A 24,935-nucleotide genomic window follows, 5' to 3' on the forward strand; every position below is an offset into this window, starting at 1 on the left:
AACTTAGATTTTTTTTTTTTTAAATTCATGTTTCTCACTGTCCTGCAGTTTCTGCCTCGCAGAAACACACGTTTGAAGCGCGTTGCAGACTCAGACACGCACATGTGAAAAATGAAGTCCATGTTTTTGTTCTGTTTCATCATTTGGTTTGCAGATGCGGATCTAAAACCCCGGAAAGGTAAGAGCCGACCCTGCTGATGCTTAAGTCTGTGCTGATCAAACGTCTGGGGGCTTGAAATAAGGAAAAGCATGACAGTGTGACTCAAATAAAGTAAGTTTTATCGGACTTGGACAAAAACGGGCTGACATTTCTAGGCCGACATCATCTATTGCACCAAACGTAACTTTGGTGTTTTGTGGTAAAGCTTGTTCACTCCACTGTGTCACAGCCAAAGTTTAACCCTGACTTCTGTTTGTCTTCATGCTTATTATGGACTTAAAGTGGGATCAGTGGCATTTGAGGATTCCCATCTTTTCCTCTGGTTTGCATTGCTCGGAGCTGATTGTCGCTTTGACAGAAAGTTTCATGTATTAGTTGGCACGTAAATGCTTTTTGTTTTTGCCTCATTTCGCTCATCTGCGCCATATGCGTGCCTCAACACCGAGGCTCATCCTCCTCCTGTGTGACACCCAGGGTCCGGGCTGGTCTGCACGTTCAAAGACAAGACCTACAGCCCGGGAGACAGCTGGCATCCCTACCTGGAGCCCTTCGGATTCATGTTCTGCATGCGCTGCGTCTGCACAGAGGTGATTTGTCACATCCACTCAAACATCTAAAGGAGCATTACACCAAAACCGCTGGACTTGTCTTGAGGAACCTGCTGTCATGCCGGTTTAAAGGCAGCCCCGTGGTTATAAACTCTTCCACTGCTCTCTCCTAGACAGGACATGTGAAATGTAACACAATCAAGTGTCCTGCTCTGCCGTGTGAAAACCCCGTAGCTGAGCCTCAGCAGTGCTGTCCAAGATGCACAGGTACACCTGACCTCCCATGAACACCTTGTCAGCCCTGAGAGAAGCGATGCTCGGTGTGACCTTTGTGCTGTGTGATGTGCCCTCCTCAGATGAGCCCAGGATCCCCGCAGGGCTGAGAGCTTCAGTGAAATCCTGCAGGTATAACGGAAGTATTTATCAGCCGGGGGAGACCTTCACCAAGCACGACCTCTTCCCATCCAAGCAAAGCAATCAGTGTGTTATGTGCTCCTGCTCTGTAAGTTAACATCCAGTTTACTACCTCTGTTTTCAGACTGGTTTTCAACTAATCTGGTGAAAGAATATCATATTCCAAATGCACACTAAGGCATTTAAGATCTATAATATTTCAGGTGAGCTCAAGTTCTCATCCTGCATGTAGTGAAATTCTATTGGTGCAATTTGTTTATATGCTGCCATTTAAGAGAAAGTTATCATGTGGATTATAGACAATGAAAAAAACATGAAATGCAAAGAAAAACTGCCATTTTCATGTCTCATAATCTTAGAAAATATTGAAAAGTTTGCAATAAAATGTGTTCCCACTCAATATTTATGAATTCCTTCTCAGTCAATCCTCCTTTGATTTGGAACTGTCCTTTCCCTCTTTAAACAACATATTTTAGCACAACTTTTTAGCACTACTTTTGCTTTTAATTACTAAAAGTCTTGTGTGCTATAAATTCCCTGTGTACATGTTTTGTGTTTTTTGAGGTAAGTGAGATGTTGCCTATGCGTGAAGAGGCCCGCTAGCTAATAGCTGCCGAAGCTGTGCAGTGAAAGAGGAAATGCCCCATTGAATTCCATTCAGTTGTAAATGCTGCAGCTGGTGTAAGCATCTTGCATCTCGCTCGGATGGATGAGGCTTTTAATCTAGGAAACAAAAGACAGATAATAGAGAGGAAAGAGTAAGTGAGGCCAAAACCTCATTGGACACGATGGAAGAATTTTACGAGTTGTTAAGAGGTGCTCGTTAACTGATGTTTCTCGGTTTCCAAGGAGACAACATTTAACAATGTACTCATTAACATGATTCCTAGTATGTATTTCGGATCAAATCATGTTTAATTTATTTCATCCATACATCTCTTACCCATTCTCACTTGATTTCAATGTAACTTGCTCACAGCTGTGCTTTAATTATGACACATTGTATGTTTCCTTCATATCACACAGGACATTGGGATTGTAAATATCATTCTTTGCAGTTCAAATTGACTTCTGCAAATCTTAAATTTTTCAGTGAGTGCCTTGAGATGTCCTGAGGCTGCTCAGGTACCAGAATAGGTTGCCCATTATTTGTATGATTGCTGTTGTAACTGTTCTTGAGCAAGACGTTGAAGCCTTAATTGCTTATGATGAGCAGGACAGTACTTTGCATAGCAGCTCGGACTCCAGTGGTCCATGTGTGTGTGTGTGTGTGTGTGTGTGTGGCAAAACGTAATTTGTTTTAGATAAAAGCTAAATAGATGTGTGTCTCATGATGGCTTCGGGGGGTATTTTTCAAGAACAATAGCTCTCAGAAGACTCTGTAGTCATACTGTTTGGATTATTCTGAGTGATAAATGTGAGTACATATAAATACGTCAGCAGCTAAAGAGAGGCCTGCAGAAAACTTGGAGATGTAAAAAATATGAAATGCTGCCTCCCTTTCTTTTCTCAGAATGGAAACATCTTCTGCGCTCTGAAAACATGCCAACCAATCACTTGTCCCTCGCCCATCTCAGTTCCAGATACCTGCTGTTTGGTGTGTAAAGGTAGACAAAGTCCGTCGAGCTATATATATATTCAAGAAATTTAACATGCAGATTAGGCCTGAGTTCATGGGTGATTAATGATAAGTTCATTTTGTTCCTTAACACAAACAAAATCACAATATTATCATTCTGTCATGATACAATTGCACTACAAGAGGATATGTGATTATTTTGAATAGCAGCCCAGACCAAATGTAAATGGCTGCCATTACATTGTTCATTACATTGTCCTCACACTTGATTTTGGTCTTTTTTCTCTTTTTTCTCTTTCATCAGATCATGGCACCAGTGGGTCCTCATCTACTGAGGATGGAAACCAGCAACTGAACAGAGGCGTTGTATGTTCTTGCTGATTTATCATAAACATATCTTAGACAAATGAAACTGGATGTATTTAATGTAGTGCAAGATAGCAGGAAACAGTGTTATCACATTGGCAGCTGCAGTTTAATTACAGGACTTTTAAGGGTTTAAGTCTCATAGGGAAGTGTCTGCTCCGATGAAGCGTCCCTTAACTTGACACTGAGCTCACTACAAGTGTCAGGGGAGCTGCTCTGTAGCTGACTCTGACCTTTGACCTCCCTGTGCAAGGGGACAAGCAACTCTGTTATTTTCCGTGAGGATCACAAGGACAGTTTGCTCAACTTGGCGCACACGAAAAATCCATTTTGCTGTGATCATTAAAGTTTTCCCTCAAGATCCATTAGCCACTTGGCCCAATGATAAGACTGAATTGCAGTGTTGTTCTATTTGAGTTGCTTAAACAAGTCTATAATGAGTGCACTGATCCAGAGATGTGGAGCCAGGCCATAAAGTTTTATGATGTATGACTAAATAAGATTCTCCTTGAGCTCTCCACTCAGGGGGAGAGCGAGTGAAGGCAATACCTGTATAAATAATCGTTTTTTATTATATCTGTGTTTATAAAAGAGGCATTCAGTCGACCAGTGTTCTGGAGAGCAGAGCAGGGGGCGGTCTGACCGTGCCACTACACCCAGGGTCAGGACTTCTCCTAGAGGCCTGAGCCTCAGTAAACTCAACCTCAAAGGGGCTTCAGAGACCACTGTGAAGATTTTGTTGCAGAGGAAACACCAAAGAGGTGAGACGCTGTCAAAACAAAACGATCTTGTGTAGTTATTTGATTTTATGGACGCGCTTCTCACAACTTTACAATGATTTCCATATGTAGCACGACTCTCAGATGTTTCCCATTTCTCTCAGCGTGTTTATACAATGGCAAGACGTACTCTCATGGAGACATGTGGCACCCAGTTTTGGGGAAGGTCCTGGAGTGCATCCTGTGCACTTGTACTGACGGCATCCAGGACTGCAAACGCATCACGTGCCCCACCCAGTACCCGTGCCAACATCCTATGAAATCAGTGGGAAAGTGCTGCAAGACTTGTCCAGGTAGTCGCGCATGGTTCAAAACATAACGAACTGTTTATAGTGACATAATGATGACTGGCTGTAAACGCATCCGCACAACCACTCTCTGTTTTTTCTCTCTAGAGAGCAAAGCTGAAAGTAACCAGACTCAGTGTTATCTCGGATTTAAAAATAACCTCTTGGTGTATAAAGTGGAGTCATCTCTGAAAGTTGACTCACCCAACGCAGTTAGGATCATTGCTGTCGAAAGACAAAGTACTGCTGAGGTTGAAGTGCAAGTCTGGAACACTGTAGAAGGTAATGTAACTATTGAGAGGCACTGCATTAAAGGGACAGTTCCACATTTGGGGGAAGTATGCAGAAACATTTTCCTTTCTGGCAGAGAGTTAGATGAGAAGATTCATACCACATACTGTATCTATCTGTTGCATATGAAGCTACAGCAACCGGAAACAGGATGCAACAGCTAGCCAAGACATAAACAGGATTTACAACCTGCTAATTTGTGACCTTTAGAGGTGCTGGTCAAAGGATGTTGTTAGCTTTGGACAGATCCAGGCTAGCTGTTTCCCCCTGTTTCTAGTCTCTATGCTAAGCTAAGCTAACCAGCTGCTGGCTTCATATTTATCATATAGACGTGAGAGTCGTTTCAGTGGTGACCACGATGTAAGGAAAACCGTACAAGCAGCAGGAAACGGAAATTAATTTCAACACTCGTGACAAACCACTACATCACGAAAACAAATGTGAAGGAATTTGAATTTATCAATGTAAATGGACAACTTGGATCAATGGATATTGATGTTTTGGAGAGGAATTTAGTTTACTATAATGTGCTAGAAGATCAGTGTTGCCATTACTATTCTGAAATGTATGTCCAAACTCTCAAAGAAAAAATAGTGGAAACTCTCTGGCAGCTCACATGAGATGAGGGTCCACTGTACACGAACGAAACACATGCAAACATTGTCAAATGTTGCATGTCAGCAACAAAACCAAACCAAAAATGTTGGACTATTTCTTTAGGACGAATATACAGTATTGATGCACCAATATATGATTCTCACCAGAGTTATTTATTTATGCAGGTGTTTTACAATTAATGGATATTGGTGACGTTCAAAGAAAGGATATCATGGATCATCCAGAGAATTACACATTACTCACAACACTTGATGAAGGTTTGTTTGTTACATGACACCTTTTTGTGAAATCCTCCTACCTATCACGATGATTTTGGTGTTGGGGGCAGATTTATATTAATGCATGTTCATTTTTTCAGAGACGTGGAGAAAGTTTAAAGAGGAGGGAGAAGATCTGAGCAAAGCTTCCCAGACCACAATTTGTGATGACGGCATTCGGGAGATGGTGACTTTCCTAAATCCCAAGCAGATAGAAGACCTGTGTTCACCCTAGTAGTTTTTCTTCCCTCAACACTCTTTTTTTTTAATTGCTATTCCTAATAACCACATGGTTAACATACAGTTCATACTTTATTCATACATGTTGCACTTACTGTTCTGAGTCACTCCTATAATACAAATGGAATTTCTAGTTTATAATATCATGTATCAGTCGATATATTGTTGTCCATCATGTTTTAACCTTCACATTTTTTTTATTTGTGAATTATTAGGTAACAAAACATGGACTGTAGAAGTGTGTGATAACTGTCGGGGTCATAAACTGGCAGATGGTTCTGCGTCTGGGTGGATTAAGGTCCAAGCTCTAAACAAAATGCAACAAAAGGTAAATGTGAATGCGGATTACAGAGATCAGAGCTCACAGTGGGGAATTTTGGGTTTGACTCAACGTTAATGCGTGTATCTATTGATGATTGCGGACATTTTGGGATCCGTATTTCTCAAACAAACGCTTTGCTTTAACCACATGAAAATAGTCTGTATTGTAGAATATGTTGGGCCATGTTCTGTTCAGAATGTAAAAGGTTTTTTAAGGATGTTATATGATCATCAACATATTTATTGTAAATACAAATAGAGGTTTTGCCACCTTATTTAAAACGTATTGGTTCTTGTATGATTTCTGTGTATATACATTTGACTGTGAATGTTTTTTTTCTATGTAGTAGCAAGAGCCATTGCACTGGCATTTAATCTGCCAGTGAATATACCGCTGTGTCCCAGCTGTTGATTTATTAGTGTGAAAACAGCCTTCCCAGTTCATTACCATGTCAAAATATAGACTTACTGTAGCTGTTTTTATGCAGCCACAGGACTTTGTCTGTTATCATAGCCTATTGACATTTTTCAGCTTCACATGCCAGAAATAATTGTATTTTAGGGTGGTCACATTTGTTGTAGCTGGAATCACTCTGTATCTCTGCTCACAATCTTAACCCATAAAGTTTTCTCCATGTTTTACACCAGTAAACATTTTTGTCTGATTTGTTTTTAGTATAACTTGGATGTTTAAATGGTGTATAGCCCACATGTACTGGAATCATTTGCATGGGCTCATATACAGTAAGACAGTGTGACTACGTACTTGAGACGGGCTTAAGATGTGGCTCGTAGTTGTTTTTAACGTCGTTGTTTGAAAACAATTTGCTGATTCATTTATGGTCTGCATGCCGGCCACAGCAGAGCAGTCATAACACCGTAGTCGCCTGAAGGCCTCCATTAAATAGAACTCCGGAAGGCTGGATAAACTGTTTTCCCGCTGGAGATGAAATGTTATCAGAGGCATGGAAATCAAAAGCAGAAGTTCAGCCTCCCTTCAGCTCCCCAAATTCACACAAACACTAGTTTCACAAGACCAGCATTTTCCTGAAAATCACGTATTAATTATTGTACCACAGGGAGACCAAAGTTGTGATTATTCCACTTCTTCCTCAAAATGAGAAGTATAATGTGTGAGATCTTCCTGATATGTACTGCCTCATTCTTACTCTTCTATGTTGAATTTCTCCTCTTATTAGTTCTAGTTATCCAGGATGGAGAATCAGAGCTGAATACACTTGATCCAACAGCCTGAATTGCAAAAAAAAAATGTCTCCAGTTCGTTGTGCACTGGCACAAGAGTGCTCTCATCCTATTGTGACCCACAAAGCAATATCCAGAGCAGAGCTTCCTGCAAAATCAGTTAACTGGCACAATATGTCGCTGGCTGGATGAATCAGTCCAAAAAATCTGTCTAAACCTATTTGGTGTATGAATATTTATAGGTATATATATATATATATATATGCTTAAGCTAATGTTAAAGAGCATTTGATATTGTTATTTTAACAAAGGATTCTATTTGCATGTGGCAGGGATCGCACATCATGTTGAAGCCACAAAGAATTAAAACCTGTCTCCGCAGTTACCTCAGCACCCCAAGGGGGCGCTGCCCATTATTCGAAAACCCCAATAAATAAACCTCAAAAAAAAAAAATGTCCCATTGGACCTTTCTTCCGTGTCACTCCCTGTCCAACTGCTTTACATGGAAGGCCTCCAGCAAGCATGATGTTTCTCAAACCCAAAGCGGAGTCCCGCCATGTATGGGGTCTCCACGTTGCCTCGCTTTACCCTGCTACTCCCAATGCCCGCTGTAAGCATGGGTCCACAGCAGGGCCTGCACACCAGTGCTTGGTTGGGCTCATGTGATGAGATGTTCGACCATCGAACATCGGCATGGCACTCTCCAAGGAGCATTCTAGCATCTTTCAGCTCATTGTTTTTATCATTTGTCCCACAAATTTACCATTTTGGTTCACCGCTCTTATAGCATTGTTTTCAGCTGCAGCTGTTTTCAGCAAAAAAACTTACTTGACAGGAGCTTCTCATCACTAAACAGTAGAGAGACAAAGTTGGCAAACAGCCAGTGAACATAATGGAGCATCTGGCAGCTAAAGACACCAAAATTAAATCAAAGGAGTTAAATTAATGCAAATGTTTCCCTGTATCTATTTGATTTGTAAATAAGCAACTATGCAATAAGATGCTAGCCATATCAACTCAAATATGTTAGCTTTTAGTTAGTTAGTAAAATGGTTGGTTGCAAAGTTGATGTCCACCAATCTCGTGCGGTTTTGAATAACTGACAGCACAACAAATGTTCTGGCGTGGCCGCATGTATGTATCTTCATTTTCTCCTGGCTGTCAGAGGGCCAGCTGTAAACCTACAGCAGGCCCTCTACACAATGAAAAACATATCTCCATGTTCACATTTCTGTAGTGGAGATTCCTCTAATGTCAACAGGTGGGATTGCACTGTTAAAGCTTAAATGTAGGCCAAGAAACTGAGGGAAATCTGTATTTCCGAAACTCAGAGTAACCTAAGGCAAGTAGAATACACTTAATTAATAGACATGAAATAACACTACTTTAGACAATGCCATGGAAATAATGAGCTCCCTGTAACCCATGTAAGCATGATCTGTGAATCCTGTCTTTTCGCTGCGGCAGCGCTGTGTGCAGTCTGTCCGCAGGCCTGTTTGATCAACAGGTGTCAAATTATCACTGTGGTTCCCATGACTCAGTCAGTGTGCAACTGCAGATTTGGTAGACCGAGTGGGTGCTTCAGAATAATATTGCTTCCCTCCTCTGTGAACTCCCGACGTGCTCTCTCTGTCCCCTCCCCTTCCACAATGACTCATTGTGTTTCTTTCACACTTTGCGCCAGACAGCTCTGTCTGTCTCTCACTGAAGGCATGAAACAATATTTTGAAACAGACGCACTTCCCTTGTATGCCTTCATTACCCTCTCAAAAAGGCCGTCATATTTTTGTGTAAGCTGTTGGGCCTGGCAGTTTACACCAGCCTCTCCTGTAGCTGTCCAAAGAGGCTGTTCCAGTCAATGGGGTGAGAAAGGGGTGTTCTACTTTATTGCTGCCAACTTAAATTAGTAATTAACATTTTCACGTCGCCATTTTCCCATGCTGGAATATCATGCGTGCAGGGTTTTCCTTGTTTTCAGCAAACATGCCGTATCTGGTGCTGCAACTTTTAACGTCTTTGTCTGTCATTATTGATGGAGATCCGATCAGCCCTCATTTTGTGGATGTTTGAATTCGTCTCACGAGCCAATTCAGCTATGCATGCTTAGCCTTGGCTCTGGCAATTGTAACAGCTGGGGGCAGTCAGTAGGTATAAATCATGCAGTCGGTCAGCCCTCTGTGTATGTGTACTCCACCCTGCTGCCCATGTAATCCAGATTCAGTGAGAAGTGGAGAAAATGTGAGACTCGGGGCCGCGACCCGGCCAAGGATTAGAGGCACTCCTGAGTCATTATTGTGATATTAACAAATGTCATCCGCTGTTGTTTTATGTGTCACAGAGAACACCCAGTCATGCATGTCACAGAAAACACTACGAAATACTTGCTGCTGAAGGATTTTATTCCGGATTTACTTTTCGTAGCCCAGCAATAATCTCACTGCCTTGCAAAGGGAAGGAAAGCAGCTGAGCTGAACTAATTTCAAAAGATTAAATAAAACATTTCTTCATCTGCTGCAGCAAGTAGTTCCTCTCCGATGCATGCAGTGTTTGTGAGGAACTGAAGCATTGCAAATCAATCAGGCAGTCTTTTGATTCAAAGGGAGCCAAATTGTGTAAAGTTAATTAAGTCTGATAGATGTGTTTGCTTTCATAGCTGATTAAGGTGCTCAGCAGAACCCCTGAGTTTATACTTCATCAAAATACTTCCGAAATCTATCAAGAGCTCTGTTTTTTACACCCTTACCCTCTCATTAATTAAGTTGGCCCTGATCATTTTAGCTGATGTTTGGAGTCCAGCCAAGAAAACACGGACAATACAGGGATACATGTCATGAACACTTCGGTCTTCATCCCTTCATATCCTGAGCGGTTCAGTTTAAAGGTCAAAATTTTAAACACGTGCTCGCAATGAGTGTAAACTATTAAAGACAGAGCACAGCGAGATCTTTTGTTTCACAAAATAAAGAAGACCAACAACAACTTTACGGTTATGATCTGTATTAATAATGGCCTCTTTTCAGATGTCAGCCAGAGTAGCCGAAGCCTCTCCAGGATTACATGATAAGTGTGTTACAGTTCAATTGTCCATCAAAAGAAATAATGAATAGGTCCAGTCTGCGGTGAACTCATTTGGCACTTGAGTAATGAGGAGTGTTGATGAGGTATTCAGGCCTATTCTCCCTGAGCCAAATCTGGTGTCCGAGTCTCCACAGGGTTATTCTCAAAGCTTAACTGTTGGCCCTCAATTTGAGAGTCAAACAAATCTTACCCAAACATTTCTCAGGCTTGATTGCAGCGATGACTGCTCCAGATGTGAAAACGGACGGCGTTGAAACATACAGACGAAAAAACACACACGAACGTATAAACAAAGATCTGTCTTGCCTGAGACACAAACGTTAAGATGCCTTTCTCCACCATGTCTTTTGTTATTTTTGCATTTGGACAGAGAATCTCGCTCTCCTGCCAGATTCTGTCATATCAGTTGAGAGCATGAGGGGATGAAAATGTGGTTTCACTTAATAACTCACCTCATCACTTTTTCATGGTAAGAACAAAATCGCTTCCAGAGCGAAACTGAGCTCCCTTGTCTGTTTGCTCTGCGTTGATGTTAATGTGAGGAAGGGTCCAATAAAAATGAAAAGAGACATGAACTTCTATGTGCTTCAGTCTACAAAATTAAGTGAGACTTAACTTTGTTCTTCTTTTCATTTGGAATTTCTGGAATAGCTTTGCATAACACTAGGAAATACGTGAAACTAAAATAGATAAATGCTGAAAATGATAAACAGATGGTGGATTGCGTAATTATCGTCAGTCTTGGAGTGATTTGTCACATTAGTAGACCGTTTTCACTTATTTAGCATACATGCCTCCATGAGGTCAGTGTAAGAGTAAATCACCAACACTGGCGGGACAGATAGCAAAGTGTTTATGATAATGTTTTAAAAAAAACAGTCAAATACAATTAGAGATGAGGATTAACTTGGAGGCTAATCAAAGTAACATTAACAGAGGAATCTTAAAGGAGCACTCCACCAATTTTACACATCAGTGTACTCACCACGAGGTGGTACTGCTAACTGTGAAAATGGTCGAATAATATTTTTTTACAGCTCTGGGGTGAGCGCTATGAAATCTAACTAAACTAAACTAAATCTGAAAAAGATCATAATAATAACCCCGATAATGTCATAGTGTGTCATTGGGGTTATATTGATTTGGGCTTAGAGAGACCGTAAGTACAAATTTATAACAGAAAGCCTGCGTGTGTGTTACTGACTTCATGTGTGAAGTTTGAGTGCGATATGGGCATTGTGGGAGTTGTGGGATCCAGTGGATTTGGAGCGTGAACTACAGGAGCCAAAGGTCAGGATGCAATACAAAATGGCTGGAGTAGCCCTTTAACAGTTTAATGGTACTTCTTGGAGATGTTTTTACTGGCAGTGTTGATGCGCTGTACTCAGAATACATCAACATTTATTTGCTGACATTAAAAATGCTGCAGAGCCAGTTGGAGTATTTTTGGCTATCCTCTATTTATATCTATAAAAAGCAACTTGACTCACTTTGATTGCGTACTGATCAGCCTCAAAAGGGACATTTTGAAGTTGTTCATCGCTTTTGTATTTACCTCTCTGACTTTTCCCCTGACGCCAGGTTCTTTTAGGATTTAAGAGGAAGGTAGTGGTGAGGCTGCGAGGCAGAGATTAATTTGATGAATTTGCAAGAACTAATTTGCTTTGTTTGATTCATTAATTGTTTAACCAAATGAATGGTCAATTCAAAGTGCAGACAAAATGGTCAGCGTGTAAATCTGTGAGGGAGAGCTGAGGCAGATTTTATAACAGTTTGCACAAACATGAACAGACAAAGTGTATTAATGACAGAATAACTGATGATAAAAGCTGAAATCATCTGAACACGTTCAGAGTGTATTCTTCACCATCTTGTGGACATACGAGTGTGTGATGAGGTCAGTGAATGCCGACTCTCTGTCTGGAGTATAACAGCATTACTGTGACTAATCGTTGCCCAAAACTGTGGGAAGCCTTGTATAAAAGACATCTATTACAATCTGTTGCACAATAGTACACGTCAATTTGTTTTGTTACATCAAAGAAGCATGAAGCACTAATCATTATCACCTCAAATTTACTTTGAAACAGATTCTGGTCCGGCAAAATAAATCCATGCCAGCACTCACTGGCTGAGGAACAAACCTCCATCATGTTACAGAGAGCAACAACAAAATCCTCAGAGGGCATTTACTCGAGCTGCACTCGACCCTGGTTGGAGCAGTAAAAGTCTTGCGGGGGGAAAAGAACAGTAATAAAGATTCTGAAGAGATTTAACACAATGTTCAGACAAACATCAGAGATTTCTGCAGCTGAGGTGTCCGATACTGGGAGATCAGCTCTGCTGAGTGGGGCTGAGCTCCAGTGGACTGGAAAATAGTACTTCTGCGGCGTGTCAAATCTCTGCCATTTGGCACAGTCTCCTCATTACCATCAAATATACCGCTAAAGATGAAAAGACCCCAATCAGACCCTCAGACTGGAGACCAGGTGTTTGTCCGATCGCATCGATCAGGAAACTACTGATCGTTTTCCATATGTGAAATAATTTAGCAGAGCAAGCACACTCTTTACATTCAGATATATAGTCTTACATTAAGCCACACTGTCATACATGTAAACTACTTATGGTATTATAACTTTACATTTTCTAATATTTGAGATATTTGTAACTCTAACAACCCTTTGCTCACATAATGAATATCCTAGCACACCCTTCCTCCCCTGTGTTGGGCCCCCTGTTCTGACCTATATCTTAATATCAGATTTTACACAACAAGAAAGTTGCTGCTTGCAGTTGTGTCTGTTTTTTATTTGTGGTTGGCTATTGTAAAAAAAAAAAATCCTGAACGAAGAATTTGATCATTTTTGTTTCAAATGACAATGAAGAGAGGAATTTCATGAAGAGGTATAATAATCTCGATTATAAATCGAGAAGGCCTTGCAACAATTTAAAGTTGGATACTGAACAGTTAGAATGAAATTTGAAATGAATATGAGAAACACATGTCACAGAGTGCCAGGGTACTAGTTATAGTAATCATAAAGTATCTGCTGGCTGTATAAAAAAGCACTTTGTTTACAGTGTGCAATGCATAGCCTACATTATTTACCATTCAATGCAATGCATACCAAAGCAGGGGAACATCCACACATGAATGTAATAATGTAGAATCCTGTGAAAAATGTTCAGAATACATATTGATTTATTTCGCTTGGGCTGAAAGTTCATACCACATCTGCAAGCTACTCTGAGGAAAAGTAATTGAAATCAGACGAAGGAGAAGACCATGAAGTCAAAAAGGGAATGAACAATAAAAACAAAACACGAGTGGAAATGAAAAAAACATCTACTGTAACCTTGTAGGAATATCACGCATGATGTATTAATGCATGGTGCGATAATGCTAATGCAGCTTTACATTTAAAGAGGATAGTGCTCCAAAATATAAGCAACGCTCATATTGTCAGCTGGCACAGGGCCTGTTGAGGATTTTATTGTGATATTTTGTCAGTCTATGCAATTCTGCGGTTTTTCTTTACCGTTCAGAGGCTGAAAAGTGAAAGTGAAGCATTGCTTTTATACAAGAAGTGTGTTTTCTTTGCTAAGCTGTTGCCTGAAATTGGAATCAAACATCTCACCGGTAGCTTCAGGCTGGACATTCTTATACTGAAGCCTCTTAGACTGACTCTTGGGAACAGACAGAAACACAGTGGGTGCCACCCAGTCACACCTACAAACATTTCCATCTACTGAGATCATATGTTAGGTGCTGGAGCTTTCGTACTCTATGACATAATGATGAGTTTGAAGTTAGTTATGCAATAAGAAGAGATTCCTTCTTAACTCCTTATTTATTTTTGACATACAGTTGGTTTTCTCATTATTTCCTCTCACACTGACTGCATGTCAACATCACCAAGCACAGGTGGAGGTTCAGCTCCGTTTTGGTTGGTGTTTCCGTCAGACTGTTCGCCGGCTACTTGCTCCATTGTTTTCTTATGGACCATCTTGTACTTTGTCTTCATATCCCTCAGCAGCGACAGAGCTTCCTTATAGTCTTGCTTGTCTGTGCTGTGCATGGCGCTGCCTGCGCAGAAGACAGAGTGTTATACAAAGACAGGTAAGGTTGTGAGACGTAACGTTAGCTGATCAGTGTTCATGCGATCAGAACTGTGCGCACTTAAGGCGACTTCTCGCATGGTTGTCCTCTCCTTGATTTCCCTGATCATTTCATCAACCCTTTCAGTCGGCTTTGTTGGCTTCACAGGTGGAAGTTCCTTAATCTGTGTGCAGAAGAGTTATGTTTGTAAAGTCAGAACATATTTCTGTCCTTGTTTGATTTATCTGATACTGAGTGTGCATGCAAATGAATTAAAATATATACTGTATATCTGACCTTTTTCTCTCTTTGTCTGTATGGTGTCTGAATGCTATCAAGTTTTGGTTTGGAGTCTCTGTAAACATTGAGAGTCTTCAGTGTGTGCTCCAGCATCCGAACAGCTGTTTGAATTCCTGTTGAAAGACAAAAAAACATGAATATTCTCCTTTATATATCGCCAAAGTGTTTATGGGCTTGAGGAAAATGTGCTAAAAATAAATAACTGCAGGTGAAATTACATGTCCTCACCCGTGGGCTCCACCACATCGGGATTTGGTTTTGTATCCATCAACATTTGGTAGCTTGTAAATCTGTCAGGTTTGTTTCTCTCTTTGTTCACAGTTTCTCTCCCATCAGCTTGAAGATCAAACTCGTACTCAGGAGCATCTGTTGTCTGAACCTCAAACAGCATTCAGTGAAGACAGAAGATTATCTTAAAGCTGCAAAGCTACCTGTGGTGGACTGTAGTACATTTACTCAGGCGCTGTACTCAAGTACAAATCTGTAGTACTTTTGCTTTTCTACTTCTATTCCACTGCATTTCAAAGGGAATATTGTACTTTTTACTTCACTACATTTATCTGACAGCTTTAGTTACTTAATTTAAGGAGCTAATAAAACATGATGGGTTGTTCACATTACCTCACAGTATACTGTACAAGTACAGCTTAAACAATTAATCAGTAAATCAGTCCATTGATTGACAGAACATGAATTGACAAAAAGATGTTTAATGCAAAGATATTTCATGGTTCCAGTTCCTGAAATGCGGTTTTGCTGCTGTTCCTTTTAATTATTTTACAGTATTTTTAATAATTTAGAGATTCAGACTTTTGATTGGATAAAACAAACATCACTTTGGGCTCTGGGTAAATGTGACAGCATTTCTCACTATTTTCTGAATTCTTATAAACCAAACAATCGATTAACAGAAAAAATGAGCAGCGGATTAATTTATGATTTTAAAAAAATCATTCGTTGCAGTCCTTTACATAATATAGAAAAATGAGCTCCAAGTCAACGAACAACTAGTAAAATCTTCGGTTTTAATGAATGAGTGCTAATAATCCAATGAGATGTAATAATATAAACACTGAGCTCTGAGTTACTTTTAATACTTGAAGTACATTTTCCTGATTATGCTTTAATTTAAGTAACAATGCAGGACTTTGACATATAATGGAGTATTTTCTGCAGTGTAGTCTTAGTGCTTTTACTTAAAAAAGGGTCTGAATACTTCCTCCACCACCAGTAGGCACTAACGCGCCCTGTATTTCTGAAGGAATATAAACCAAAAGGTTACAGAGTTCATGTTTCTCTGAAAATCACTAAAACTGGACACGTACCTGTACCTGAGTAACAAAGAAGGTGTTTTTTTCGTCTCTGCTGTTCCTGCCTTCAGATTCTGCCGTTCTCTTGACTGTCGGCTCACTTTTCTCTACCTGACTTTGAGCTGCATCCTTTAAGGCTTTGGGGACAGTTTCTTCCACCTTCAATACAAACATGTCACAGAATCAAAAGTGTTTAAATCTCAAACAGAGAAATCTGATGGGTCGTGATCACACAACACACCCCACCTTCCATTTTGGATGAGTGGACACTCTGAGAGGGAGCCTCCCAGCGTCTTGTGTCTTCTTCCGCTTTATTGTTATCCCCAGTCTCTCTTGGAGGTAGTAGGTCAGTGCGGGAGGGTCTCCTGCGTTCAAACAAAGACACAAAGCAGATCTCAGCACTGAAAATTGAGAATTAAAATAAAACTGGCCTGGCACCGCAGAGGAGAGAAGGGTTACCACTTCTCTGTGTGGTCAGGGGGTTGGAGTGAATATCAATTCCTCGGAGCATTGGGAAAAGGGCAGCAGCCATCAGTGCTTCTTCCTTGGTGATCTGATGACAAAACACTGATGAGACACGTTAGCTCGTTTTTCAGAAGGGGTCATGGTGGATTTAATTGAACACATTATTCTACACACCTTGTTGTCGGCTAAATTGAGGAACTGAAGCTCTGGCAGCGGCACGCTGGATCCTTTGCAGTGCGCCTCCCAGTTTTCCTTGTGAAAGATCTACCGTTGTAAGTTTAATGCAAAGATTCAAAATTCACGCTACAGAAACACAGTGATGAAACATCTCAAACGGCAACTAGTTAATTACCTCTGAGATCCTCTTGAAATGTTCACCAGTGTTGAGGGTGGCTGAATTGAGGGAATAAGAAGAACTAAATCAATATTTTTTCAGAGGATACTGAGGAAACAGTTATTTCTTAAGTTGTTTAGAGCATCAAGCAGACGCTGAGCATTTACCAAGCTCCTCTTCTTCAGCTTGTCCTTCAGTAGCTTGTCCTTCAGTCTGCAAAGGCCTTGAACAGCTCGTCAGCTCCACACATGGTATCTCAGAAATACGATTCCCCTTTAGGTTTAAATACCTTAGCCTGTAAATGACAATTAAAGAAGCTTAATGAATGTTCTCACCACTTTTGTTATGCACAGCGATACAAGTAACTTGAAACCCCAGCAGGACCTCTTTAGGTTTGCAAGACAGCTGAAGACTCCAGAGGTCAGTTTGTTATCGTCAAGCATCAGAACCTCAAGAGCTTTAAACTGTGTGTCTTCTTCTCCTGCCGGCCTGTACAGAAAAAAAGTGAAAGAAAGAAAAATAAGTGCAGTTCATCAGCATCATAAAACCCACACTGATAAATACTGAAGGCAACTCATAATACAGTTAAATCACAAAGTTACAGCAGCGTGCTACATACAGCATGTGTGCGCGCTATTTTCTGATCCACTTTATGCACCTGGCTGTACAGCAGGTGTATTCAATGTCATCACATTCACGTCACCAGAATCAGGAGGGTGAGTTTGGAGCATTTGTGCACCCCCTCTTGGTCAATTTCAAAACTGTTTCCAGTGCATCTGGAGTTTTGTGGCCTTTCTCTGTAATTAACTGCGTGGACAAGTTGTTCTGTTGGTACCAGTGAACCAACACCAAACAATGTCTGACATCCCCGCCTTAAGAGATGACTATAAAACTATATAACTTCTGCATAATCATTAGTTAAAGAACATTGAATGCATAACTATTCAGACATATAGGCATGCTAATTAGGAAGAAAGATACTGTGTCGTGTGTTATTTTCTGCAGTGTTGATTACGAGAACGAGACTGGAGGGAACGTCAGAGTAAATTAGCATCACGCTGCGGGAAATGTGATGAAACAAACGAGTTGTCTTTCATTCTGTCATCTTCTCTGTGACTCATATCAAAGTTTTTGTGATAACTGTTATGTGGAAAGTAGACTTTCTGCCACCATCTCACATCACCCAAACAGTGCTTGACAAAGCGCTTGAATTTTTCCCGGAACAAATGAGCAAATACTGTGAGAGCAGAAGTGGATTTTTCATAAATTTACATAACTAAAGTAGATGAACAAAAGGCTGAAACTATTAGCACATTTCTTCATCTTAGTAGACATGGCGAGTTGTTTGATCATAGATGAAGTATTCTTTTAATCAGTAGTCAGGACGCTATAAATACAATAAAAACTCTGTACCTAGTCACTCCTAAATTGCTGCTTCATGGAAAATAAGGTACTAACAGCTGAGTGGCGTCATGGCTGGAAGAACCCAGATTAGGGGGAAGATGATGAAGCTGATTTCCAGTCAGATGAAGCACTTTGAGACGTGGAAGCCGACCGATGGAAACGATAGCATCAGCTGACAAGCTGTTGTAGGACAAATTCAAAACCTGTGAAGATTTAAGTCAGTTGTTTTTAGCTACACTGGCAGTACGAGGTTTCTCTGTTTGTCACCAGCTGATATCAAAGCTCTTTAATTATGACAGAAGCCGAAACATGAACAGATGGAACAACCCAAAGAAAATGAGAACACTTTGGATGGAAATTCAAAGCTTTTTAAGTTGTTGTTAGTACTCAAGAAGTCATGTCTGGCTGTATATTACTCCTGTGACTAGGGTAAAAAAAAATCTGAACTAACAGAAACTTCCCCCGGTCATTAGTTACAGTAAGACAGGTTTTCTGAATTTTCATGTATAAATATGCCAATGAGCCATTAGTTAATTAATTATGTGCTAATCTGCATACATTGTCAGAACAGAGATCTGAACATTAGATAAAGGCAGGTTCAAAATAGTTGTTTCATTTTGTTGACATGTGAGAGCCAAAGGTTTTTACAGAGGGAACTCTGGATATATTTTTTTTCATCACTCCATTAATCAGAAAATACTACCAATAGCCATAAAAAAAAAAAATTTGCAACGTTTTTAGGAATAAAATGTTATATGAATCAGGCTGTGAATGACGTCTGTAAAAACCTTCAGAATACAGAAAGGAATAGAAGTTTGGAGTATGTGAGTGCTTCCAAAATGGAGATTCTTGGCTCATTTTGAGAAAATGTTCAAAAAAATATGTGAATTTAGGAGAAATCTACAGGAGTTAACAGACAAATTGTAAGAAAATGAGCACATAAATGTATATTCCCACTAATCTAAAAGAAGAAATGCTATGGAAGCAAAATCTTGCATGAATGCATGAAAAAAACAATGTTTTCGCCTGTAACGTCTCGCCTTAGTAATCCAAATATACAATATTAAAAACAGTGATGCCACCGGTGTATCTAATACGTTTGTCACAGCCAGTCATCTTACCTCGAGATGAGGGATGTCAGCAGCGTGAAACGTCATGTTGCAGAGCCCATTTAATGACAGGTTGAGTTCTCTTAAAGACACAAAACTGCTGAAAGACGCTGTACACACACATACGTACGACACACACATTTCCTGAAAGTCACCACAAGAGGCACAAAATCTTATTGAAGGTAAATGTGAATGATGTATGCGAATAATCACCTAAAGAGAGGGAGTTAACAGATGCATCGATGTAAGCTACGTTGCCAAACACCTTGAGGTCTTCTGGTTTGACCTGAGCACAGCGAGGAGACGACCTTTAATTATTTATTACTCACAGGCTCCCAAATTATTCTACCTAAAATTGTTGGAGAGTGATTCTTACAGAGCTCAGTGTTTGCTCGCTGATGTCAACAGAGCAGAGCTCAGACGGCTCATCAACACAATGTAACTGGAGCTACAAGAGAAAGATGTTCGGGGTCACCAGCTGATGCTTCTACTTTTTGTCAAATGAGAAATTCTGACATAAGCGGATATCTGTGGCTCACCAGGAAAGGTCCATCTAATGTTTTCCCGCGAGCAGCATCACCCTCCTCTTTGTCCTCACGTTCTTTATCAGTCTCTTTTATTCTTCTGTGCACATTGGTGTGTTTGCGCTGCTCTGCCTTTCTGTACGCCACGAGCCAATGACCGGCACCTGCAAGGAAAGTGAGAATGAGTGAAGAAATGTCAGCAGATATCATTTGCAGGTTCTATAAGGGATGCAGCTAACAATTGTTTCATCTAATCTGCAGATTATGAATCTTTTTGTCCTTAAAAATAATGACAAATGGTCATCATAATTCCTCGCAGTCAAAGCTGACTACAAAATGAATGGTTTTGTCAGACTAACCGTCCAAAACCCACAGGTACAGTGTTTCAGTTCTCTGAGACAAGTTTTTCTTTTTTTGATTAACGTCTCAATTCAATTCAGTGGTTATCAAAACAGCTGTAGATTCATCTTATGTGAATGAATCCACTAAACATTTAATCTCCACAGTCTATAGTGTAAAAGAAAATGTAGGACTAATACTGTACAAACTGTCAGCAATATTAATAATGCACACATACTGTTAATTATAGAACCAAAAAAGTACATGCTGCTGACTGATGTGTCCATATATGTCCTGGATCCCATATTTACTGAAATGTATCATTCACCTTGATAGAGATACTTCATCATTTATGTAAGAGCCCATAAATATTCATGGCTGCTCTGTTTGAATCTCCAGTTCCTACACTAATGCTGTTTAATGTTAAAACATCCAAGCTGGCTGCTTTGCATGTGTGTGTTAGATATTCATTCACATGCAGTGCAACATGTAGGCAAGCAGGCTACTTATCATACAACTTCTATAGACACATAACCTCATAAACCATTATAAGAATAATTATTAGCATTCGCCTGAACTTAGTCTCTTTGTAATATTGTAATATATTAGTAACATTGGCTCCAAGTAGATTAAAAAATGGTCAGACAATTAATTCAAGACAACCAATATTACCATTTACTGATATAAAGTTACATTTCTGAATAACTTTGGGCTTTTTCTTTACTTTTGGTCAGACAAAATAAGAAATGTGAAGACACCACTTGGGCCCTGATATCATGAAGGGAAATTATTTTTGCCATTACACAGTTACAGACTAATTGTTAACGAATATCTTACTTATATAACTCACTTAAGAACTACATTGTTACTTGCAGCCCTATACTTAATAACAATGTGGTGTAAATGCCTTCGTATGCAAAATATTCTACTTTATTTGATGGTCTTGATCATTTTACTCAGCCCACCTTCTTTTCTTCGAGGGACTAATGTCCTGGCTGGGAAACATTTGGTGGGACATCTCTGTCCGTCGTCAAATTTACAGGACGCCGCAGTCATCTCGTTTGCTTGTGTGATCCATTTATCAGGAAACCACTTTTTATCCAAGTGCTAATGAGGCTTTTCACGGGCTGAAATGGCACCGCTGACTGCAGCTGATCCTGTGGTGCTCTGTATCCTAGCAACAGCACGGCCAGGCCTGTAGTTGCTCCTCCTGACCGGCGGGGGCGCTCAGAGCGGAAGCGACGCCTTTTCTGTACAGGCGAAGGCGGAAGAAACCAGTGAGCCTAGCCAGTCAAAGATTACATTCAACAACAAGATACTGTTCCACCTGGACAGCCTAATGTACTTTGAGACATTCAACAAATATTGTTACGACGACGTTGCTGTTTCATTTACACAAGTATCAAATTACACATCAGGATGAAATTAGGTGCGACTGTTTTGCTAGCTAGCGTCTCATCGGTTTGGACCACACTGCGCGTGCACGGCACTAGTTACCGAGCGATTACTCCTGTCCCCTAACCGTAAGCAGCCGCCTTATCTGTCATTTAAATGTTATGCTGTCACAATCAAATGACCAAAGCTCGACCTCTCCGACTCTTCTGGTTAATCTGGTTAAGCGAGTACGCGTCAAAGCGAACACGGAAGTGAGTGTGACTGTGCCTCTCTCGCTCCAGCGGCGTCTTCTTTTCCGATGAACCCACAGCATCAGTGTCGTGAACATCAGAGGTTCCTGGTGGGTGCGTGAAATTAGACGGTATAATGCCGTGCACGCAGAGATCAGGGGTTGACAAATGTGAAGAGTGACAAGTGAAGGTAAGGGTTTTGTTATGCATGCACAGTTTGCGTTAGATGCTCTTTGTAACAAGGCAGTCATGTGTGTCTACGAGGAACTGCTGGAGTGTGAACTCTGCCTGTGAGTCTGTGCTTTAAAGATTGTTGTAACAAGACTACAAAACAAGCTAAGTCTTGTCATACATTTGGAACATGATCTGTTCTCAGGACCTCTGATCCACCATGGGAAACACACCATCAAAGAGTGGCAGCGGAGAGGAGCCTGCCAAAACAACTTTGTTTGAAAAGGAACCAAGTGGGATAACATACAGGATCCCTGCACTCATTTATCTGAGGCACAGTCACACCTTCCTCGCCTTTGCAGAGAAAAGATCCTCGCCCTCTGACCATGATGCCAAAATTCTTGTTATGAGAAGAGGGACGCTGAAAGATGATGGATCTGTTCAGGTCATTATTACCAGCAGATTATCCTTCGCTTAATGCTGAAAACAGCCAACATTACTTGTCCTCAACTTGCTGATTGTTGTTTTTGTCATATTTTTCCAGTGGTCGTCCAGTCAGGAGCTGTCAACGGCATGCCTACCAAACCACCGCACAATGAATCCGTGCCCGGTGTATGAAAAAAACAGCAAAACACTGTTTTTATTTTTCATCTGTGTCTGGGAAAGCACCACAGAGTGCAGGCAGATCATCACAGGTAAGAACAAGGCGCGTCTTTGCTGTGTCAGCAGCAGCGATGACGGGCAAACCTGGAGTCAAACGAAAGACTTAACACAAAGTGTGATAGGCGAAACTATCCATAAGTGGGCCACGTTCGCTGTGGGTCCAGGCCATGGCGTTCAGCTGGAGAACGGCAGGTTAATCATTCCAGCGTACGCCTATTATGTGCCGTACAGATGCTGTTCCTTCCCCATTCCTTTTACAGTCTACCCACGTGCACTGTCAGTATACAGCGAGGACTATGGCCAGACGTGGCATATTGGTAAGATGCTTAGAAAAAAGTCCTGCGAATGTGAAATGGCAGAGATCATAGACCACGAGGGCAGGAGTCATCTTTACTGCAATGCTCGTAACAGTGGAGGCCACAGGTGCGAGGCCCTGAGTGAAAACAGCGGTGTGTATTTCGACAAACCCCACATGGCTCCAGAGCTCGTCGAGCCACGTTCAGGCTGTCAAGGCAGCGTCATTGGCTTCCCGGCTCCAGAGTTTGTCCCAAACGACGACGCCGAGAGCAAAGCCTGCGGCACGTCGCTCCTGTCTCCAGACACGCAAACCTGGCTCCTCTTCATCCATCCGACCAACAAGTCTAGCAGAAGGGACATGGGCGTGTATCTGAACCGGTCCCCCCTGCACTCATCGGGATGGGACAGGCCCAGGATCATCCACAGCGGACCCAGTGGCTACTCAGACCTGGCTTACAACGGAGACAAGGATCAGTTTTCGTGCCTGATGGAGTGCGGGAAGGAAAGTGAACTTGAGCAGATTGCGTTCATGTCGTTTACCCTCAATGATGTCATGCAGACGGGCAATAAGAAAGAAAAGAAGATGCGCTAAGTTGTGGTTGTTCTGTTTCTGTATCGACAAAGCTCTCTAACGTTCTCCTGCAACCTAAAGATCAAAGCAAAAGCCACTAAATATGCTGTGCAGTAACATCTGTCTGTGTTTACTGTTGTTCATTCTGGAGATGATAATGCATGCATGAGTCGTGTGTTTTGTTGTCTCCTCGTTTACATGAAAAAGTAATTCAAGTCTTAATATTATTAATATGCAAGCAGCTGTATATGGAAGGAATCTATTTTTAAGTGGTTGGGTGGCTGATTTCAAGCATGCTGTGCCGGACTGTCATCTTTTAAACAGGCTTTGTGTGTAGCATGCTTGACAAGTACTTCATGCCCATTTCTGCATCTTATTAGACCGTCGGTATTTTTGGAGCAGTGGAGAGAATTTGCCTACCTCTTTTTATTTTCATATGAAGATCATAGCAGGCCTTGTAAAGTAGAGTGCAGAGTTTTCCTCCATGCTCAGTCTCTCCTTTACCTTAAGTATACTCTGATTCACATATGCCTTCTTCTCCACTGTTTTAAGTCAAGCCTGTGAGTGCACAACCTTTTCTCCAGGCGCCACATCCAGCGAATCAAGTTTTCATGCGATATGAGGATTTTAAAACAGCTGATGGATTAATAGGGAGATTCTCGAGAGCATTTGGGCCTCTTTCTACTGTTTTTATTGTGTTCGTTTTCAAAAGCAATATGCCATTGGGTTACATTATTTACTTTAGTTCCTGTTTTCCAGCGCACTTAGCATGATTTTCTTAACAGGCTTTCCCCCCCCCCTCCCCCTGTCATTATCAATTACGTAAGTGCGGCATTATGACCAGATATGATTGGCTGGCTGTTGGTTATCAAATGAGAGCATGTAACAGCATGTAACAGCAGATAAAGACTCATTATTTATAAAGCCACTAGACATTTGCACACACAAAACCTTGTACTGAGCGACTTTATCATCCTTATTTGCCTAATGTTGTGAGGCAAAATGCCTCCAAGTGGTTCGACACTAGTTCCATTGTGTTTTTGTTGACTATTGTGGAAAGTGACAAAACCTGCATGAAACATGTATTTTAGTAGAAAATAAAAGTAACCTGTGAGCACCTGACTCATCTTTTGTTCGGTTTTGTACACAAACTGTAGTTACAGTAATTACTGCTTTCAGTAAGTGACTGTTGGGATACATTTGAGGAGACAAGTTAAACAATAAGAATCTGTCAAACAGGGGTAAGGGGACAGAAGAATAGATAGAGCATGGGAGAGGTTTTAAAAGCAGCTATAAAAAAAACCCCAAAAAAACCACACATGATCAGCTGTACAGATTATTTCTTCCCCTCAGCAGCCGAAGGAGGCTTGGGGCATGTTGAAATGTTGTGAAGGGCTGTTGTTGTGCAAGTGACCTGTGGGGTGTTGAGTGTGATTCAGCAGATGTGCAGGCAGCATAGATGAACTATAGGGCAGAAAGGAGCGCTTTAGCTGAGGATGGAATGATGATATTCTTTATTTTTCAAGTTTTCCAAATAATTTTACATCTCTACAGTTCCATTTCGAGAAACAGCAGCTAA

General features: G+C 40.9%; 4 protein-coding genes across 5 annotated transcripts in view; 3 read left to right on the plus strand and 1 right to left on the minus strand.

Moving 5' to 3' along the window:
- The window catches only part of il13ra2 (interleukin 13 receptor, alpha 2), a 310,420-nt gene that overhangs the window by 137,188 nt on the left and 148,297 nt on the right, over positions 1-24,935 (plus strand). The gene's annotated exons all lie outside the window — the stretch shown is intronic.
- chrdl2 (chordin-like 2) lies at positions 112-6,485 on the plus strand. Its single transcript, XM_070843791.1, has 11 exons — positions 112-178; positions 635-747; positions 882-975; positions 1,065-1,210; positions 2,636-2,729; positions 3,006-3,067; positions 3,660-3,838; positions 3,931-4,139; positions 4,242-4,415; positions 5,207-5,299; positions 5,401-6,485. Exons 1-11 carry the CDS (start codon positions 112-114, stop codon positions 5,532-5,534), a joined length of 1,365 nt encoding a protein of 454 aa, XP_070699892.1. The 3' UTR covers positions 5,535-6,485.
- Positions 13,987-21,085, minus strand: xrra1 (X-ray radiation resistance associated 1). The gene is made up of 17 exons (XM_070844042.1): positions 20,995-21,085; positions 19,706-19,854; positions 19,543-19,614; positions 19,380-19,452; positions 19,179-19,276; positions 18,112-18,260; positions 17,038-17,142; positions 16,821-16,948; positions 16,672-16,712; positions 16,494-16,583; positions 16,314-16,407; positions 16,101-16,219; positions 15,876-16,013; positions 14,773-14,917; positions 14,542-14,657; positions 14,326-14,428; positions 13,987-14,232 (listed from the first exon to the last, which is right to left on the minus strand). Exons 1-17 carry the CDS (start codon positions 21,083-21,085, stop codon positions 14,036-14,038), a joined length of 1,908 nt encoding a protein of 635 aa, XP_070700143.1. The 3' UTR covers positions 13,987-14,035.
- On the plus strand, positions 21,305-24,465 carry neu3.1 (sialidase 3 (membrane sialidase), tandem duplicate 1). 2 transcript variants are annotated; one of them, XM_070843384.1, is made up of 3 exons: positions 21,305-21,370; positions 22,031-22,270; positions 22,370-24,465. In XM_070843384.1, the coding sequence occupies exons 2-3, from the start codon at positions 22,046-22,048 to the stop codon at positions 23,375-23,377; spliced, it is 1,233 nt and encodes a 410-aa protein (XP_070699485.1). In that variant the 5' UTR covers positions 21,305-21,370; positions 22,031-22,045; the 3' UTR covers positions 23,378-24,465. The 2 variants fall into 2 exon arrangements, with proteins under 2 accessions (XP_070699485.1, XP_070699484.1); XM_070843383.1 differs by lacking the exon at positions 21,305-21,370 and adding an exon at positions 21,734-21,844.

The sequence above is a fragment of the Pempheris klunzingeri genome, chromosome 14 (assembly GCF_042242105.1).
Source record: "Pempheris klunzingeri isolate RE-2024b chromosome 14, fPemKlu1.hap1, whole genome shotgun sequence".
Lineage (NCBI taxonomy): Eukaryota > Metazoa > Chordata > Actinopteri > Acropomatiformes > Pempheridae > Pempheris > Pempheris klunzingeri.